The 22,557-nt window shown below is 36.8% G+C and overlaps 1 protein-coding gene across 1 annotated transcript in view; it reads right to left on the reverse strand.

Annotated features, from left to right (window-relative positions):
* LRP1B (LDL receptor related protein 1B) overlaps positions 1–22,557 on the reverse strand; it is a 2,136,850-nt gene that overhangs the window by 220,411 nt on the left and 1,893,882 nt on the right. The window contains exons 61-65 of the mRNA XM_062186250.1: positions 13,044–13,232; positions 12,074–12,222; positions 8,536–8,629; positions 1,489–1,605; positions 1,258–1,377 (exon numbers count right to left, since the gene is read on the reverse strand). Of these exons, the coding sequence (XP_062042234.1) occupies positions 1,258–1,377; positions 1,489–1,605; positions 8,536–8,629; positions 12,074–12,222; positions 13,044–13,232 (669 nt within the window). The remainder of the gene's footprint in view (positions 1–1,257; positions 1,378–1,488; positions 1,606–8,535; positions 8,630–12,073; positions 12,223–13,043; positions 13,233–22,557) is intronic.

Consider the following 22,557-nt stretch of genomic DNA (forward strand, 5'->3'; position numbering starts at 1 on the left):
CAGTTCATTGAAAATGCATTCTTTTTTGTTTAATAGGGCTCTACATGTGAAGAATTATCATTAATACCTGAAATATACTTTTAATATCCTTCCTAGTGAAAATAAGTAAGGAAAATGTATTTCTGCAATGATAATTGATAAACACCAGAGTTTTCAAGAAACTATTAGATAGTTTGAAAATAATCATGAAGATAAACAACTCAGAGTCTTTCAAAGTATTTTCCCTATAAATTTAAGAACTTATACATAAGCATTTTTAAATATGGTAAAGAGACTAAAATTAGAAGTCATTAAATGAATGAGAAAATGAGAAGCATAAAACTGATCAAAATCTCTAGTTGTTTTGAGTTTTTGAAGGAAGTGGTGAACATCAGACTCAGACTGTAAACTGCATCACAAATCGTCGTCAGCTTAATGGATCGGCTTCCAGAATGGCTAACCATAAAGAACAGGCACTGACTTTACTCTGAATGTACCACCTTAATCAAATTGCTGGATGACTGCACATTATTTACTGATAAAAGTTTTAAAGGAGTAAAATAAAACTTTAGCAAGGCAGAAGTGTTGACAGCAGTTCTGTTAAAACTGTGAAACATACTATCCTACAGATACTGTGTGTGCTTGCCTACACACTGGTGTGCACATGATACAAACTGTTTTTTTGGCCTTCTATTTCATGTCATTTTATTTTTGTTGGGAGACAGAAATTCCAGTAGACCAGAATAAAAAATATGTCCCTATTATTCTTTCAAGTAGCCTATTATAATATACTAAATTAAAATAATTTTGATAGGTTATTTTCCAAGATTATGTATTTCACCTTACAAGTTCAACAAATATTTTAAGGAAGTAAAAAAGAAAAAAATCTCTTCAGTATAAGGAATTTGATTGCAAGTAACTAATTAGTCAGTAGATAACTTTAGGATAGATAAAGAATAATGAATTGATGGGATATTAACCAACTAATTTTTATGCTTCTCTTAAGTTATGATGTAAATAGATGAGTATTGTCCATTGAATGAAAGAATATTTAGTATAGTTTCCATGTACCTTTGAAAGAAAAATCACCCATTACTCACTATTCTCTGTTTTTTATGATGTTCCTCAAATAATCCTAATTGGCACCTATTTATAATTACTTGATTGTGATTGCTGCTTTACTTTTCTAACTGTATGGATCTATGATGATAATTTTTCACCCAATTTTAGTTGGGAGTCAAAAATAAGAAAAAAATAGGACATGTTGATTTGACTTACGACAATCCCTTTCATCTTCCTCATCCCCACAGTCATCTTGTCCATTGCACCTGAGGTTTACAGGGATACATTTTTGGTTCTTGGTACACTTGAACTGGCCTGACAAGCAGACATGTGTGTCTAAAAGACAGAAAGAAGAAAAAATCCTGACCTGAGACCTATGCTTAAATTTAAATCTGCCTAGACATAATTAGGATTCTAGGCTCCTGAGTGAGGAATTTAATCACCTACCACAGTTGAGTTCATCAGAATTGTCTCCACAATCATTCTCTCCATCACAGATGAAAGCAGGCAGAGCGCAGAGTCCAGTTCCACACTGAAATCGGCCTGGCTGACATTTAAACTCAGCTGGGAAGAAAACAAATAGCTGTTTTTGGAATGGCAATCTCTGTGCACATCTTCCTCAACAGAGCTGTTCTGACAGTCAATCTGTTATTATATTATTGTATTAAACATGCCCTAGAGCACAATGTGAATGTCTTGCATCTAATGCAAATGTCTTATACCTTTTAGATTCAGATGTGAGCAACATCTATGAGCAACACAGATGACCTCCAGATTATATTTCAGAAAGTAACCATAAGGTAAGAATCTACCTCCAGATTATATTTCAGAAAGTAACCATAAGGTAAGAACCTAACAGTGTATAAATATAAAAATCATATTTAAAAAAAATGTCTCCTTATCTCAACGAAGTGGTATTGTCAGGTTAGCTTCAGAATAAAATTTACTGTAATAAAAAAGTCATTCTCCTGATCACTTTGCTGTGTCCTATGTCTATGATGTGTGTCATATGTCTTCAATACATATTCTGTAGTACTACATAAAGCAAATGCTCCTATATCTATCTTTTTTGTTCATTTATTTATTTGAAAGGCAGAGCATCAGATAGAGACACACAGAGCAAGAAAATGAGAGTGAGAAACAGAGAAACAGATCTATAGAGAGATCATACATCCTCTGGTTAACTCCCCAAATGGCCACAATGGACAGCTTGGCCAGGCCAGAGCCAAGACCACAAAACTCCATCTGAGTCTCCCATGTAGGGTTGCAGGGGTGCAGGTACTTGGGCCATCATCTGTTGATTTCCCAGGCACATCAGCAAGGAACTGTATTGGAACTGAAGCAACTGGTACTCAAATCAGCCCTCTGATACAGCATGCTCATCTTGCAAGTGGGGGTTTAACTTGCTTTCCCACCATGCCGACCCCTCTATCATTTTAAATCATATTTATTGATAGTCATCCCATAGTTTTTTTATTTATTTGAAAAGCAGAGTTACAGAGTGGCAGAGGCAGAGAGAAAGTCTTCCATCTGCTGGTTCACTCCCCAGATGAGAGCAACAAACAGAGCTGTGCCAATCTGAACCCAAGAGCTTCTTCTGGGCCTCCCACATGGCTGCAGGGGCCCAAGCACCTGGGCCATCCTTAGCTACTTTCCCAGGTGTGTTAGCAGGGAACTGGATCAGAAGTAGAGAAGCCAGGACTTGAACCGGTGCCCACATGGGATGCTGGTGCTGAAGGCCAGTTCCAGCCCCCATAATTTTTATGTATAAGGAGAATGTCTTGTAAATAGTATATAATTTAACATGCCTTAGATGTTATTATAATGAATAATTCCCACATGGTGAGGCATTTCCTTTTGCTGTATTCATTGAGTTTATATAAAGAAGTAATAATAATAAAGTAGAAATTATTGATGATCTCCTAAGTATCAGGCATCAGATAGGCGTCTTCAGATGCAATTATTGATCTAATCTCATCTTAACTTCCTGAGTGGGACCATTTTACAAATGAGGAAACTAAATTGCATGAATAGTAATATTTCATCCCAAATGTAACATTTTCAAGTGGCAGACTTCAAATTCAACTCTAGGTCTGACTCTGACATCTTCTCACAAATTATGTTGCTTGCAGTAAAACACTTGTTTTTTGACTAATGATCCTAATGTGTGCTACTAATCTCTGACTTTGAGATTAATAAATGCCTTCTTTATAGTTCAAACCAGTGAATCAAGCAGTAATAAGTGACATTTTAAATTTCCAGTAGGAAATAGATGATCCTTTTATAATTAGAGCATTGATTAAAATGTAAACATTCTTTAAAAAACCCAATATGTATTTTACAACAACAAAAGAAATTTTGAAAATGTTGATCATTTACCTCCAATGAATAATATTTGTTAATCAGTCACAGTAACAGTTTAAACTGCATAATACTTAATTTTCTTGCCCTCTAACATGAGCATTTCCTCTATTTCTTATTGTTTAATACATGATATCCTTTAATATTCCTTTACTACCCAAACAGCCCTCCCATAAAAAGAGATACAACTACTAAAGGGATATCTGGGAATAACTGGGGAGCCTTTCTGACCTTCATATTTGTCTCTAGAATGATCCCTGGTGACTTACAGTGTCACAGAAAGCATAGTCACAGACTTACACTGTCAAAGAGTTCTTGATGCATCACTCAACTCCATTTACATAACAACTTTAGGTGAGTTTCTGGAGATTAGGCTCAGGTGAAGTTATGGGTGCTGTCAGTGACTCTTACTTTCTACCAATCTTGAGGATACAGAAACACAAAGATGAAATCGGAATACCTCAGCTTCATTTTCTACCTCACCATGACACTCAAATTGGATATCTCATGTTTACTGATACTCAAAGATGTTAACCAGCAAGAATAAATAGGTTATTTGCTAAAGGATATGTAAGAGTACTAAAAATATTAGGTGTTGGCATTGTGGCACAGTAATATAAGCCTCTAACTTCAATTCTAGCATCCCATATCAGAATACCAACTGGAGTCCCTTCTACTGAACTTCTGATCCATTGTCCTGCTAATCCATCTAAGGCAGCATATGATGTACTACGTGCGTGGATCCCACCCTCCATGTGGGGAAACCTAATGGAGTCCCTGGCACTTGGCTTCAGTAAGTCCCAGACCTGGCTGTTGATGTCATTTGGGGAGTGAATCAGAGATTTCTCTCTCTTTTGTCGCTCTGCCTTTCAAATAATCAAATAAATAAACTTTTAAAATGACAATATTATGAGGTCAGGCTTTTGGCACAGTGTTAGGATGCCATTTGGGACACTTTCGTCTCTCAACAGGGTCTCTGACTTTCTGTCCTGAATCTACTTCTCATTCAGCTTCCTTCTAATGTATACTCTTGCAAGCAGCAGATGCTGATCAAATACTTGGATCCATTCTACCCACATGGAAGTCCTAGACTGAGTTCTGGATGCATGGTTTCAGTCTGGTCCAGACTCATAACCTATGCCTATAACAACTGGGAGATGAACCAGTGAATGGAAGACCATCACTCCCTACCTCTCTGTCTTTCAATAAATAAATAAGAAAAATTAAAAATTAAAAAATAACAGAAAAAGGTGCATAATTATAGTCTGCATGAAGACTTCTTGAATATATTCCCAAAGTATAGGTAGTAAAACAACATACCAATGAGAATACAAAAAAAAAATCTTTTCAGCAAAGATAATAAACAACAGAATAAAGAGACTACATATGAAATGGAAAAAAATTGCAAATCAATCATCCAACAATGGGTTAATATCCTAAATATATAAGGAACTCAAATCGGTAGTAAGAAAAAGCTTGGCTTGCTTACTTAGTGGTAGATTAATCTTATGAGTATAAAATAAACTGAAAGTATGTCATTGTAAAAATTAAAATAGGAGCCAGCACTGTGGCATAATGGGTAAAGCCACCGCCTGCAGTGCCAGAATCCTATATGGGTGCCGGTTCAAGTCCTGGTTGCTCCACTTCTTCTTCTTCTTTTTTTTTTTTTTTTTTTTTTTTGACAGGCAAGGTGGACAGTGAGAGAGAGAGGCAGAGAGAAAGGTCTTCCTTTTCCATTGGTTCACCCCCCCAGTGCCCGATGCGGCCGGTGCACCACACAGATCCGAAGCCAGGAGCCAGGTGCTTCTCCTGGTCTCCCAGGCGGGTGCAGGGCTCAAGGACTTGGGCCATCCTCTACTGCACTCCCCGGGCCATAGCAGAGAGCTGGCCTGGAAGAGGAGCAACGGGATAGAATCCAGCGCCCCGACCAGGACTAGAACCAGGGGTGCCGGTGCTGCAGGTGGAGGATTAGCCTATGGAGCTGCGGCACCAGCCTTGCTCCACTTCTGATCCAGCTCTCTGCTATGGCCTGGAAAAGCAGTAGAAGATGGCCCAAGTCTTTGGGCCCCTGCACCCGTATGGGAGACCCAGAAGAAGCTCCTGGCTCCTGGTTCCTGGTTTCGGATCAGCGCATCTACAGCCGTTGCAGCCATCTGGGGAATGAACGAGCAGATGGAAGATTCTCTCTCTCTCTCAGCCTCTGCCTTTAAATAAATAAATAAATCTTTAAAAAAATTTTCAAAAAGAATAAGAAAGGAAGGGGGGAGGAGAGCTGAGAGGTAGGGTAGGGTAGGAAGTAACACTGTATATCTGAAATATATATCTGAAATATATATATATATATATATCTGAAAAACATATCTGAAACACTGTATATCTGTATATACGAAATACAAGAAATTTGTTCACCATCTATACATAAAAACATGTTTTAAAAAAAGAACAGTGCTACACTGCATAGAACTGAGACAGTTGTATCTTTGATAATATCTATAGCAGTAAATAAAATTAGTGTTTTTTGAAACTCAAAAAAAAAAATTGGCTATAGACTTTAAGAGAAATTTCTCAAAAGAACACTTAATGCCCAACAGGTATATGAAAAGAATGTTCAACATCACTAACTAAGCATCAGAGAAACGCACATTAAAACCACAATAAGACATTATCTCACACATTTTAGAAATGATATTATGAAAAAGATGAATGTAAAGTGTTGGTGAGGATATGGAGAAAAAGTTTTGTATAGTACTGGCAGGAATCAAAGTTACTAAAACCATCATGGATAGCTGTATGAAGGCTACTCAAAAAAGTGAAAATAAAATCATATATGATCAAGTAATCCCACAATCAGTACATTAGAATCAGTATATTAGAAAGTTATCTGCATTCCCATATTCCCTACAGCATTATTCATAATATCCAATAAATGAAATCAATATACTTGTCCATCAACATGTAATGGAAAAAGAGAATATGTTTCATATATATATGCATATATATAAATGGAATATAAAAACTATTAATTTGTTACAGTATAGATGAATCCACAGATCTTTCTGTTAAACCAAATAATCCAGGCATAGAAAGACAAATACAGCATAATTCACCTATACATGGATTATAAAATGTCAAACTCAGACACACATGGTAAAATGGTGGTTACCAGGGGTTATAGGGTGGAGGGATTGGGAAGATCTTGAGCATAGAACACAAAATGTTAGTAAAGTATGGGGAGTATATTCAAGATTCTATTGTATGACACAATGACTATAGCTAGCAACCATATCTTGTACACATGAAAATTGATAAGAATGTAGATTTTATAAGTTTTCACAACAAAAAGTAATTATATGAGTAATGTATATAATTAGCCATTCTACACTGTACACATATACAAAAACACCATGTTGTATAACATATATAATTTCTATTTGTTAATCAAAAATAAATTAAATGTAGATATTAATACTTAACAGATCATAAAAATATCTAGATATCACATGTCTCACAATAGGTATTAAAGTAATATTTGAAAAATATGGTTTATAAAATTGGGTGCATGTGAAAACTCATCATACCAAATCTACTGTTAACTTTTCCAAGTCACCAGAGTTCCACAATGAAATCTCAGTGCAGATGCTAATTAGTGTTCAGGATCTGTGAATATTTTAAAAGGGAAAGTGTTGCAGAGCTAATGACCTATGCTGCAGGTCATTCAGATGGTATTTCCTCAGAGAACGGTGAATCTGAGCAGAAAAGGTCACTGTTGTAACCCAAGGGCTAAATTAACATGTTCACTTTAGTTTATTTCAATACACTACAAAAATAAGTTGTATTTAGTTCTTTCCTCTATCATACCCAAAACTACTTTATTAAAGGGAAATAGTAACTTCCTTTTAGTAAGAAAATCTCATTGAGGTCACCAAAATAATTTTGGTTCCCTTGGTATTCATTTTAATTTAGAAACTATAAAAGAATTTTTCTGGCATAATATCACACCTTCCCCATTCAGATGTTACTCTTTACATATTGTCTATCATAGTGAAAATACAAGCTATATTTTAAAATACCTACAGCAGCAAATCTTCAAATACAGGAAGATTATAGGAGGGAACAATAACTTTTAAAGCTTCTTTCTTTTCACTGTACTGATTACATACTTTCAAACACATAAGTGAAGTAAGTGAAACAGCTTCAACTGTGTGATAGACTTGGTAGTGATCAGGGAGCTGGAAACTAGGTAACTATCTAGAAAACCTAACTTTCAAACAGCTTTATAATTAGATATTGGAAAGTTCTCCAGCAAAAAGTAGCTAAGTTTCACTAAGATTGTACCCTTCCTTCAGTGCAAATCTAAGGGCCCTGAACTGAATTGTCAAGGCCAAATCATGGCAACCATCTACTGGGAGGTTGAGGGAATTACCATGATTGAACCCAAGCATCTTCAACTTGACAGGAACATATTGGAGTGACCTATGAAGTAAACTGAAGAAGGCTATCAAGGAAGAATCTTCAGATCATTCAATACAACCAAACTTATCAATGATTCTTTTTTTTTTTTTTAAAGTGACACCTAACCACACCAGTCACAGTCAGATGTCAGGCACTGTAGAACATCTGCTAAGAACATACTAAATTCCCAAACAGCAGATTAACTATCTGTATTGGAAAATCTGACTTTTGAAGAATTTTCAGGATTTTAATACTGACAGAAAAAAAATTATGTTTATTTATATCCTTGATTTCACTCAGTGAGCAGCATTCTGAAAACTTTCCTACTCTTGCTTCCAATTTGGTGACACATTAAGTAAAAATCATGCCAATTACAACACTACTGATCACTACAAGAAGCAAGGTATTTTTCCACACGTAATTAAGTTTGAAGAAGACAAAAACTACTGACACAAATTGCTGGTGTGTCATTCTATCATTCTAACTGCAATTGTTCTTAGAGATACACCAAAGATCTTAGAATGACTTTTATTGTATTTTTAAAGAATGATAGATGAAATTTTTCCATTTAAATTTTGGGAAAGTATCAGAAGGCAATAATTCACATATAGCTGCAATTTTCCAGGTCTGGGATGTTGGGAGCTTCAAATTATAAGTTCCAACATTGGCCAATGTACTCACGACAGTCATCAGGTTCATCAGATCCATCGCCGCAGTCATCCACTGTGTCACATTTCCACCAGAATGGAATGCATTTATCAGTTTTGCAACGAAACTTAAAAAAAAAAAAAAAAAGGTGTTGAAGAACCCATTGCATATAACAGTTCAAGAGATATTTGAAAATTCATCAGGACACTGTATCCTATACTTCCTTGCTGCAAATGTGAACCATGATGGCCTTAGAACATTCCATGACAGGGAATAAAGAACAAGTGCCAAAACAATCTTCCAGAAAAGCACGTTGTTTGGGACAACCTCTTGACATTTTCTGTGCACATAGACAAGATCACTAATTTACATGATATCTAAGGGCTACTTTTGCAGGAAAGCAGCAGAACTGAATGAGAGCCAGACTCTGCGCCTGGAACAGCCGAAAATAGGCACTACCTGGCCCTTTACAGAAACAACATTCACACAGGACAAACTAAAGAAAATCACATTGTCCCTACAGAGAGCACATTCAGCTAATGCAACTGCCTTTAAGAGTCACCTTAAATTGTTAAAACCTAACAAATTATAAACTTTTTTCAATTTCTCTTGATACTATAAAATTATTTTCTCTATTTTAATAGAATTTCAGTGAAGGCATATATCTCAATAATCATCTGGAATGAAAAACATTAGTTTCATAATTTTCTAAAAGATATTAATTTTTCTTTTGAATTATGTGTTGCAATTTCTACATGAGTGGCGGATAGGAAGTCACCGTTTATCTTAGTACTTTACACAGCCTAGGTTCAATGATCTCTAATGAAAATGGATTACCAATCTAAAAGTTTGCTTATCTAAAATACTGTTATGGTATTCAAGTAAGAGAATATCCATTGCTAGTTTAATTCAATCCTGATCGCATATCATGGGGTTGACTTAAGGTAGATTTGTCATTATTATTATTTTTACAGATGAGAGTGGATTTTTCTTCCAATAGCAACATGGGATGGAACTGAACAGCATGAATCTAAGGGGATTTCTGACTCTTCAACAGATTTTCTCATATTTGCTTCTTCTGTGGTCATGTCTGTTGTGGTTTTTCATAAATTACCAGAGGGGAAAAATTACCTTTATAGATAGTGACTGTCTGGGGATATGAGGCTAACTCTGAAAGCAATTGCCTTGAACATTAAATATTTCCAGTCATTACAGTACATCAATGCACATTAGTTAGAGGCTTTCAACCTCCTGAGTATCTACAAAATCTTCCCAATCATGATTGGAAAAAATCTAAGACTTTTTTTTTTAATTCACTAAATAAGTCGGATTTAAATAAATACCAACTGTTGGAATTGCATGTGGCACGATGATTTCAGTTTCCATTTCATTCTTAATAAGAACATAAAAGGAATTTTAGCTGAGAGAAGGCCAGAATAAAATATCCTTATGTTACTTTTCATGGTAATCAGTACTTTATTCTCAGAAAATCTCTTCTATTTCTTTCCTGGGCTTCATTTTTTCATACTTAAATTCAGCAACTTAAAAAGATTAATGCTAAACATAAATATAAAACATTCTTCGTGGTAAATATTCTGCAAGGCTAATATCTTCATAAAATAAATTATAGACTGTAATTATCACCCATAAAATGAAGCAATAAAGAAACTACCAATACATGTCTACTAATATGATTGCAAGGTTAAATCCAAATCTACCAATTGAAGTAGTTAAAACAGGAAGAATTTCTACTTAAAAAATAAAGACATTTTAAAATATACTCTTTTCTAACTAAAATGATTTCCATGAAATATTTGAAATGATTAGTGGATTTTCATTTTTATCAGATACTGAGATCATGTTTTCACTCCTAGTTGAATTCTTATTTGTAGGGTCTATGTATTTATTTTTTATAAAAAATACTATTTGAGAGATATGTCATTGTTGGTAATCATTAGATCATAACAAATAAAAATCACTCAGTAATAGTAAAATAAAATGCACATTTTTCAACAGGGTGCTTAATGATATGATTTGAAATTATCTGTACTATTTGCTTCACTTAATCATCTGTTTCATTGAAAACTATTTTTATCAACTAATTTTTCTGTAAGAAATATATGATAGGCAAATTTTCCTCCCATTATATTAGAAAAGAATCAGAGATCAATTGGAGGCATCAACCAGAAAATTACAAAGATAACCACTAGTGGACTCTAAGTTATAATTTTTTCCAGGGATTATGGCTGAAAACTAAGATAGCAAAATGTAATGGAGTATGGCCGGCGCCGTGGCTTAACAGGCTAATCCTCCACCTTGCGGCGGGCGCGGGCACACTGGGTTCTAGTCCCAGTCGGGGTGCCGGATTCTATCCCGGTTGCCCCTCTTCCAGGCCAGCTCTCTGCTATGGCCTGGGAAGGCAGTGGAGGATGTCCCAAGTGCTTGGGCCCTGCACCCGCATGGGAGACCAGGAGAAGCACCTGGCTCCTGGCTTCGGATCTGCACGATGCGCCGGCCACAGCGGCCACTGGAGGGTGAACCAACGGCAAAAAGGAAGACCTTTCTCTCTGTCTCTCTCTCTCTCACTATCCACTCTGCCTGTCAAAAAAAAAAAAAAAAAAAGTAATGGAATGAAATGGACACTTGAGTAGACATTTTGAGATTTGAAGATTGTTTACAGCCCTTATCTCTATTGTTGAGGAACCGTATTTTTTTCTTCATACTATTTGTTGAAGTCTTAACTTAGTGTATGATTAAACTTATGATTATAGTGTAAAGAAAATAGATCTTTGTAAAAATTAGGACTGAGAATAGGACGAGGAAGAGGAAAAAGGTTTGGAGTGTGAGTGGGAGGGAGGATTGGGTAGGAAGTATCACTGTGTTCCTAAATCTGTATTTATGAAATACATGAAACTTGTATACCTTAAATAAAATTTTAAAAAAAATGAAAATTTGAAAGTAATGAAATCAAGTCCATGCAACTACCATTAAATAAAATTTTTCATTTCAGGATAGTTTCACTGGAAATAATTCATGTTTTAAAGAAAAAGAATTGTTTTCATGATGAAATACTTTTGTTTATATTTTTTAATAAAAAAGTATATAGAGAATTACTCTTCCAACTCATCTTTTCTATACTATTATCTCTGAGGAGTAGGGGAGTGTAGGGATGGTGATGCAGAGCAGAAAATCTAAGATTTCTTAGCTTGTGTGACTCGACACTTTTGCCTATACTGTGCTCAGTTGCCTTGCCTTCTCAAGCTATGTAAAATCACTGATGCTGCTACTATGTCCACTTTGGAGTAGAGCTTTTATATTGTGTGGATTTGTGTAATGGTTTCAGCTTTTGTTTCCCTTTTTGGACTCTTCTGTACATCCTAATATCTTAGGTTTCATTCTAATGATATTAATTCAATTGCTTCTCCCTTACTCTATGGCCATCTATCCATGTACTGTATAAAATGATCATTTTTATATATATATATATATATATATACACACACACACACACACACACACACACTTAACATGCCCATCCATTCCATTATGTGGTTTCCAGGCCTCCACTCACCTGACTGGCTGTGCAGTTGGATAAGCAAGTCCTGTTATCATCAGCAAGATAAAAGTTAGTGGGACAAGCACAGGTATGGGTCTTTCCAGGGGCTAAAAGGCACAAATGACTGCAACCACCATTATTTATCACGCAGAGATGTTTGGAGACTATAGATGAAAACGAAATAACAACAGTAAAACAGAATAATCAAGACAGATAATAGAAAATGAGATCAAAGATAAGCTTCATAACAAGTATTTGAATAAATCTTGTAATCAAGAACTCAAGATGATAAATATTTTATTTTATTACAAAACCACTATTTGGCCAACAACATTAATTTTACAATTCAGTAATTTTAAGGGAGCATTTCTATACAAACTGCAGAAAAAATCCTGTCCAGAAAAAGGGACTAGAAGTACTGTAGATGAAGGCATATATATGTTCATAACTATAAATGCAAAATAAAACAATGGAACAATGATCTACAATAGTGTAGCGACTCCTTTCTAGGCCAAGTAATGTTTTCAGTAAAATGATCAAACCTTTATTACACAAGGCCTAATAGAATTCTTACCAGAAGTAAACTTAAAAAGATTTGATAAATTCATAATTTTTAGAATCTTGATGTTACTTAAATAGAATTCCTCTGCCCAGCATTCCAGAAATTAGGAATCCTATAACTATTTTGTAAACAAATTATTTCAAGAATGTAGCCTTCACTTCTCTGACTATATGTATTATTATTATAATCTCAGCTTAATATGATTTAACAATCAATAACCCCTATGCCATTATTGAGCTTCTAATCATCTCTTTAAACAGCAGTACCTGATGTCAACTGAATTCATTCCACAAAATGATGCTACATCATAAAATCGGTAAACTTTGTGAAAAATAAAATTACACTTAACCTTGAAAGAATAAAAAATGGAATGTTACTGAAAGATGTTGATGCAATTATGGAAATCATGGAAAGAATAATTACCATCAGGTTGTCTATAAGAATGATACACCTGGATATCTGTGATGGCATGCCATGAGTTAATCAGTGAGAGTCTGTCTGCTCCCGAGGTTTTATGGGCACGGCTGAGTGACTTGGTTTTCCCATCAGTCCAGTAGATGTAGTCTTCAAACAATGTTAGTGCAATCACCCCTGGAATATCTTGATTAGGGACTGTAATAGGAGATGGTAAGATTAATGTTCAGTCTTGGAAGACTGCCAGTTAAAATATTCAATACTACATGGGCTGACAGATACAACTGCTACAGAACTTCATGTGAATAATTGCTCTGACAACCTGTCAGGCTGGCAAGGTTCTTTATTACCAGTTAAGAGAATGCAGGATTGGGTGCAGGAGTTCGCTTTGCTCAGATTTAGCTTAGTTCAACCACTGGGAAGAAAATGAGTGTGATCCTGCTCACCACTGGAAGAAGAAAGGCTGCTTACCAGAAACAAATAACATCCACCATTTAAAAATTTACACCTAGGAGATAATTATACATCTCAACTTAAATCTAAGGGTCATTATACCACTGTCTTGCTCATTTAAAATGATTATATATTCAGGATGAAATGTGCCCACTACCAGGAAGAGAGTGACTGTGAAGCTACTATAAACCATTTTAGTCACTGAGATTTTATGAGCATTTTTACTTTCAAGATGAGCTGGGATTGGGAAGTAAATGTGGCAGATTGCAGTGTATTATATTGATTTATCAGTCATAAAATTGTTTAGTTGTAACTTAAAAATTATTTTATAATTATATTTCATTATAGGACTGGGATTACACTTAATGTAGACTGAGCGTTACAACTGTGAATTTTTCATTCAAGAGATTGCAGAGTCCTATCAGACAAATAAGGCATAGTATATCTATTTTGTGGTTTGGGGGTTACCATAGTATTAAACAATGACAGAGTTTCCTTTGTGCTTCTAGTTCCTCAAAATTATTAATTGAAAAAAATGAATATTTTCTAATTTATAAAAACATTCTCATATATTTCTCCTCATTGATTTTCTGATCTAGTTTTAGAGGCTCTCAGGAAGGGAACAGCACTGTAGCATACTGGGTTAAGGCACCACCTTAAATGATGGCATCCTATATGGACACGGGTTCAAGTCTTGGCTGCTCTACTTCTGATCTAGCTCCCTGCTAATGCACCTGGAAAAGCAGCGAAAGATGGCCCAAGTGTATAGGCCCCTGTACCCACATGAGAGACCTGGATGGAGTTCCAGGCTCGGGGCTGAGCTGCGACATGGCCTAGCCCTGGCCAGTGCAGCCATTTGAAGGGTGAACCAAAGGGTGGAAGATTCTCTCTCTCTCTCTCTCTCTAACTCTTATTGTAAGATAAAATAATCTTTTAAAAAACAGTTCCCAGAAAAAGGCTCATCAACAAAAAATGTACTAAAACTCCAGTCATATGTACTTTTTCATTAATTAGATTTTAACGATTGATAATTAACATTTGGCAAGTTCTACATTCAATAGTAACAAAAAATATGAAAATAAAAATGCAATTCATGCTTTCATGGAGCTCTAAAGCCTGTTTATAAAATACTAGGTAAATATATAGTGTCAACTAAAAATAGACATTTAAATTTACTGATTTGTTGTTCTTATTTAGATAAACCAAAGTGATCCATTAAATTCACTATATGCAGAGACAGTAGAAATAAAAGAAATATGAGAAAATTCAAACCAGGTAATGTACTAAGTAGTTGACTACTAGCAGTAATAGGGGGTCTAGCAAGAATACCACCGCAAAACAGACACTGTGCATATGAAGGATGTGAAAATCAAGAAAAATCCAGAAGTGCATATTTTAGATGTCTTGAATTTTGATGTTAAAATCTATGTGTACACAGCTTAATGATCTGTGTATTCTCATGGATCATATCACTAAAATGAAAAGTGGAACTGAAAGAAGAAACAAGGCACTTTATAATTGCTCATGTTTGAGCTATTGATACAAACTAGTCCTATCTCCTCCCTTTGGCTTTATAAATTTATTTCAGAAAGATGAATGTGCAAAATCTTAATGATTGGGTGAATCTTGGTGATGGCTATAAGTACCTTTTACCTTATATACGCACCGGGAAATTATGAAAATAAAATGTTGACAGCCTCAGAAACATGCAATTCACATCTTTTTGGATGCAAAGTAATTAAATCAGCAAATGTGCACTAAGAAATTTAATCACTGCTTAAAAATATCAATCCACAAGAGATTCAATTAATTTTTGTGGAAAAAGTGAAGTTATTAAGTATTTGTCCATTAGCATTTCAGAAATAACACAGCTATTTTAACCATAAAGCAGTAACAATGGCAGTTATTTTTAAACACATGAGTGCTTCAGAACTAGGTCAGTGGTTCTAATTGACTGGGGGATGCAATTTTTCCCCCACAACAAAGAATTATAGGTTTAATTATCAACAGTTTTGAGACTGAGAAGCCCTGCCCTCGGCTGTTCACTTTACACAACTTAATTATAGTTATTGTTCTCAACAACTCTACTGTGTAGCAGTACACTTCACTTTGTAGATGCAGAAATTTCGAAATGGAAAATTTAAGTAATTTGACAAAAGAAAGCAAAGAAAAACATAATAATGAAGATACCGGTATTTGAATCTAAGTCAGCTTCTCTGGCTACTATGTTGTCAGCCAATTAACTTTCTTGCCACTGCCTTCAGGCATCCAGTTGAGTATGGGAGACTATGTTATGCAATGAGGCATTTTTTATAAGCTCCATCTTAGCCTACTTAATTACGTAATTGCAACTGCCTTGTGCATGATTTCCAGAAAAGAAAATTTAAGTACTCAACAAGTACTTAAGTAGTGATCACTTATCATAAACTTCTTTTTATCAAATATCACCAGAAGCTTGTGGGGACAGAAAAGTGAACTCTAATTTCAGAAGGATGGTATACAGATGAATGTTCAAAGCATGTATGAAATTCAGATTAAACAGAGAAAATAGTTTATTTGCCCAAAATGACCATCTGTTGAATTAGTTCCTTGTTTGACACTGGCAGTAAAGAATGAGACTGCCACTAGGACTTTTATAAACCCACTCCAGGCCTGCTCACTTGGCAAAAGTCCTTATTTCTTAAACAACATCAAACACAAGCACAACAGAATCTGTTCTAGAGAAAACGTACCAAGTGTAAACTCTAACTTGTGTTAATACGGGCAAACCAAGACCTATACATCTAGCATTATACTGGCTCCATCAAGTTGGTCTTCTAAGAAATAGTTACAAACTCTCTTAGTATCACAAGCAGTAACAATGAAAATCATGCAAAATCAAAGAAACCAAAACTTTCTTGAGCATCTCTGAAAAAGATTCAATCTATTAATTGCTAAATTATAAATCTAAATAAATGTATTTCTCCGTCAACATACAAATAGTTCAATCCACATTAAGATGATAGGAGAAAAGCATAATGTATTTTGTTTTCAAGAAAATTATGTGATTCTGAGGAAAATAAATTGTTTATTTCTAGTCTGTTTTCATGTTATACATATGTATGTATTATGCATTCATGCGTAGATATATATATATATATATATATATATGTAACAGATATGTGACCCATATACACAGAAAAGCAACAAGAAATATGTATTGCAGTGTAATTTGGCCGTAAACTGAGTTGACAAAGTATAATCATGGGATGTAATGGTATGAGAGGAACGTTTAACCAACACATTCTTATTAATACAGATATATGGTTGAGCTTAAGGGAAAAAAGTAGTAAGCTTTTTCTGAAAACTATGATGACCCTTTTTAAGAGAAAAATGATATCACCACTTGTCCTATATAAGATTGTGTTGCTTAATTAAAAGACAAATGTGAAAAGTAACAGATATTCAGTAGACACACACACACACACTCACACACAAACAGAACTGCTGTGTGGGCTGTAGCTTAACAGGTGCTTATTATATACTTAAATCCTATTTTAAAGCTGCTCACTCAGTTACATCTCTGTTCTTGTAACAGCATTATTTATTGTACTGTTTCCAGCATTCCACTCAAGCACTATGTGTCTAATTTTTATTTCATGGACTGTATCTTTCAGAAGAAAGAGGTTAATATTTGGCAAAAAATAAACCCAAGAAATACTCCATTCTGGAGATTTTTTTTCTTCTCATCAAGTTGGATGCTATCCTGCTAAATCTCACAGTAAAAATGAAAAACAGAAAAAGTGGCAACCCAGGCACGCTTTGGCTAAACTGTGGACTCTCGGCTAGAGATACTCTATTACAATGCTCTTGGTTATTCATTTCTTTGGACACTGTTAATCATTCTGGATAAGAATACTGGAAAAGATCATTCTAATTTCATATGTCTGAGTAATCTCATTCAAATAATTAAGAACAAATGGACCACTAACACTTTTGTTGACTTAAAAATCTCAAATCTTAAACAAAAATAAAAGAAGGGAGGGCCTATGGTGCAGTTAGCTGCGGCCTGCTGCCTGTGGCCTACAGCTTTGGCATCTCATACAGGCACTGATTCAAGTCCCAGCTGCTCCGCTTCCAATTAAGTTACCTGCTGATATGCCTGGATAAAGTAGCAGATGATCGCTCAAGTAACTTGGGCTTTTGCCACCCTCATGGGAGACCTGGAAGAATCTTATGGCTTCAGACTGGCTGAGCCCCCCCGGGGCTGTTGTGGCCATTTGGAAAATGAATCAGCAAATTATATATATATATATATATATATATATATATATATATATATATCTTCTCTCTGTCTGTGACTGCTTTTCAATAAAATAAAATAAATCTTTAAAAAAAATCTTGGGATCGGCACTGTAGTATAGCGGGTAAAGCCGCCACCTGCAATGGTGTTGGTTCCAGACCCAGCTGCTCCACTTCCGATCCAACTCTCTGCTATGGCCTGGGAAAGCAGTAGAAGATGGCCCAAGTCTTTGGGCCCCTGCACCCACTTGGGAGACCCGGAAGAAGCTCCTGGGTCCTGCCTGCAGATTGGCACAGGTCCAACTTTGCAGCCCAATTGGGGAGTGAACCAGCAGATGGAAGACCTCTCTCTGCCTCTTCGTCTCTCTCTGTGTAACTCTGACTTTCAAATAAATAAACAAATCTTTAAAAAAATTTTATAGTTGGTGTTATGGGAGGATCTGGCATGAGGATACTGGCAGATTTGACATGATTTTGTACAGTATTTAGAAATTTTACTAGTGTTGCTCTGGTTTTTCTTCCTTCTTATTCTCCTAGATGCATTTTATGGAACCACATCTAATTTTAAACAATTAGTTTGGCTCAGTTTATTGTTTTTAAATGACTGGGAAATGATATTTTCAAAAGTAAAACAGAATTATAGAATGTAACAACCATATTTCATAATTAGTTTCATGAAGGAATCAAGATAACAGAGAAACTTTAGTATTGATTCATTTGGGTTACAAAGAGTTTTGTATTGTTTGAAAGAAAACAATCAGTAGCCAACAAAGATAAGTCTCTCTTTCTCATTCTACTACTGTATTTGGAAGAGCAGTCTTCTAAGACTGCAAATTGAACCAACCTATCAATTAAAACATTAAACCTTCCTATCTTGCTTTTGAGATATATTGATTCCATTTTTTCCTTATTTTTTGTCAAAGTAAAGGCTCACATCTTTTCACAACTGAAATATTCCAAAAGTTATCCTAACTTTCCTCCTTGTTTTTAAACTCTATGTCTTTCATATCAGTTAGATTTCCTGCAATAAACTGAAAACACTCCGGGCTAGTGTTGTGGTGCAACAGGTCAAGCTACCACCCGCAATGTCAGCATCCCACATAGGTGCCTTTTCATGTCTAGCTGCTCCACTTCTGATCCAGTTTCCTGCTAATGCATCTGGGAAAGCAATGGAAGATGGCTCAAGTCCTTATACCCCTGCACTACTGTGGGAGACCTAAATGAAGCTCCTGGTTCCTGGTTTTGGTCTGACCCAGTCTGGGCATTTCGGCCACAAGGGGAGTGAAACAGCAAAGGGAATATCTGTGTTTAGGGGTAAGGGGGGAATGTGTCTCCCTCTCTCTTTAACTCTGCCTTGTAAATACATAAACAAATCTTTAAAAACATAAAACAAAGAGAAAACACATCTTACATGACAATTAAAGATCCTAGATCCATTACCAGAATGCTGTGGAAACTGCAGCCAAGGAAAAGAAACAGTCACTCAACAGGACCAGTGGAAACTGGTGAATGAATTTGGCTCCTGCTAAAATGTCATGGTTGGGCAAGAATGGAAAGAGAATGAATACATAGCCTAAGATCCTCATCTGCCACCCTATAAGGCCCTGCCAGTACATTGTATGTAACACAGCACAAACTCGTTAGCCCGACTAAAACACTCTGTATTCTGAGGAACACTGACGCTAAACATTTTCCCTGATAACCTTTCAGTAGCATAAAGACACAACAAGGCAGGGCATGAACTAAAGTAGCAGAGTTTATAAACAGTCAAAAGAGTTAAAAAGAAAGAAATAAAGCAAACAAAAACTAAGGAAAAATCTAAGGTGAAATTGAACAAAGATTACAAAAAGTATTAAGGCTGGGGAGCACACGATAAAATCAGGTGATGGGAGAAAGTGGCTTCACATGTTACAGAAAGTAGAGGATCATTTCAGTGGTCAGTGGGTGGGTGGATAATGGTTTCTAGTTTATGAAGAGTAACAGGGAAGAGTGGGTGGGAAAACGCCCAGGGTACACTAATCTCCAGATAATGACTGCTCAGTCAGTAGTTTCAAACAATGACAAAAAGACTGTGCTTTATATAACCATAGGAATAAGGCCACCTGCCCTTTGTCAATAATTATGCCTCCTGCATTCTTGTTTGCAGTATCTTTTTAAAGAACTAATGCCTCAGAACCATCAACAATAAGCTACAAAGTGTTCATTTCATGTTTACCTCCATGCATATTTTGCTGCCTACTCTTTAACACAACCATGTTCAATAGTATCAAACAGTATTACAAATAAAATAGCAGGCAATTAGATCTAAATCCATTGTTCAAAATGAATAAGAGCATTAAGAAATTACAGGAAGAGCAAATGTGACCAATATTTCCAAATATCATGATGGGATACTGAAAATTTATTTTCCATTAAAAGGTAGCATAGGGCTTCAATGAAACCTTGCTATGGATGAAAAGTAAAATTCTTCTAATCAGCAAGCAAGGGAACCTCAAAAAGTTCATGGAAAAATGGAATCAGAAAAAAAGTTTATTCTGTTACAGAAAATTTTTGCCTATTTTTTTTTCTTGTCCTTTTTTTTTTTTTTTGACAGGCAGAGTGGACAGTGAGAGAGAGAGAGACAGAGAGAAAGGTCTTCCTTTGCCGTTGGTTCACCCTCCAATGGCCGCCGCGGTAGCGCGCTGCGGCCGGCGCACCGCGCTGTTCCGATGGCAGGAGCCAGGTGCTTCTCCTGGTCTCCCATGGGGTGCAGAGCCCAAACACTTGGGCCATCCTCCACTGCACTCCCTGGCCACAGCAGAGAGCTGGCCTGGAAGAGGGGCAACCGGGACAGGATCGGTGCCCCGACCGGGACTAGAACCCGGTGTGCCGGCGCCGCAAGGCGGAGGATTAGCCTGTTGAGCCACGGCGCCGGCCAATTTTTGCCTATTTTTATCCTTAAAAAGGCAGTGGACATGTAGGCATTTAGCATAGCAGTTAATATGCTGGTTAAGGGACCAGTGTTGCAGTGCCAGTGGGTTAAGACATTGCCTAAGACAACTGCATACCATGTTGGAACCCAGTTAGAGTCCCTCCAGCTCCCTGTTAATGTGCCTGGAAAACAGTATCAGAGGATGTCCCAAGTCCTTGGGTCCCTGCCACCCATGTAGGAGACCAGGATGAGGTTCCTGGCTCCTTGTTTTGATCCTGTTCAGCCTTGACCAATGTCGCCATTTGGAGAGTGGACTAGTATATATATATATATATATATATATATATATATATATATATATATCTGTGTGTGTGTCTGTATGTCATCCCAACTTTCAAGTAAATAAATAAATCTATTTAAAAGATGCTGATTAAGACACTCATGTCCCATTTTGTAGAATATGAGTTCAGTTCCTAGCTTTGGCTCCAAAATCCTGCCTCCTGCTAGTTCAGATCAGGGGATACAGCAGTGATGTTTCAACTCGTTGGGTCCCTGCCACCCACATAGGAGGTCTGGGATGAGTTCTCAGCTCCTGGCTTCAGCCTGGCCTAGTCCTGGCCATTGTAGGCACTTAAGACAGTGAAGCATGAAACAGAGATAGGATTCTCTCTCTCTCTCTCTCTCTCTCTCTCTCTCTCTCTGTGTGTGTGTGTGTGTGTGTCTACCTCCCTCTCTCTATAATGAGAAAGGTTAATGAATGGGCAGAGCAAGATGGCTGCTGATTAAGCTGCCCAAGGAACCACCTTCTATAGAAAATGGCAGTCAGATGAGAGCCCCCAGTACCTTGTGTTAGTGTCATAAGAAGACAAATCATATTGCAGAAAACAGAAAGGAGAGGTCCCTGAGTCACTCTTCCTCCAGCACCAAGTAGCACAGTGTGGAGACAGCTGTCTTGTTTGGCACAGGGAGAGGGAATTGAATCCCAATGCCAGCACTAGTATGAGTGATAAAATTCAGGGTCACTAGGCCCAAACCCACAGAATGAGTACTTGGAGCTCCTAGAGATCAGCAACCTCCACAACCTCTCCCCTCAATTTCCAAAGAAAGCAGAGCTAGACTAGCTGTTGCTGATACGACAGAAAAGGGTGCTTAGGACCTCTTTGTGGAGCTCAGAGCCTGGCTCGTAGCCTGAGAACCAGCACCTATAAATCCCAAAGGCCTTCATTCCTCAGCCAGTGCTCCCGGATGAAGCCTCTAGACTTATTTCAGCATCAGGAAGAGGCCTGCACTCTGGTGGGATAGTCTGCCTTAGGCATGTATTAGTGCCAGCCTCAAGAAGTATTGGCGTGGACCTGTGAGACTTTGTGGGGCCTAGTGAGTGCCAGACCCAGGAGTGACTCAGCCTAGTGCCAGTCAGTATGGTCAAGTGGCTGCTGTTACCACCCTCCTCCAATATGGGGCACACAGTCAGAACCAGAGAATTGTGACTTAGGAAAGTATAGCCCAACATGGGACAGATGATAATGTACCCTGTCCCTAGCAAGTACATATGGACAGTCTTCAGACTTGCTCCAATATCAGGCAGAGGGATAGATTTTCTTCATTTTGTATCACCACCAGACTCAAGTGAGTCTCAAATGACCTTTCAAGATATTAACTGGTGACTGCAGACCCAGGTATGATTTGCCTGGTGTCTCGGGGTACATGAGGTACTGCTTTATCACTCTTTCTACAACCTTAGATATATAGCAGGAACCACAGGACATCTAGGGACTCAGTGTCATGCTGATGAAACCAAACACAGAGAGACCCTATGCTGTTCCAGAGCCTGTGCTATAGACAGGGTCTCTGGACCTACTTCTGTGCCAAGTAGAATTA

Source organism: Lepus europaeus, chromosome 1 (genome assembly GCF_033115175.1).
Source record: "Lepus europaeus isolate LE1 chromosome 1, mLepTim1.pri, whole genome shotgun sequence".
NCBI classification, from domain to species: domain Eukaryota; kingdom Metazoa; phylum Chordata; class Mammalia; order Lagomorpha; family Leporidae; genus Lepus; species Lepus europaeus.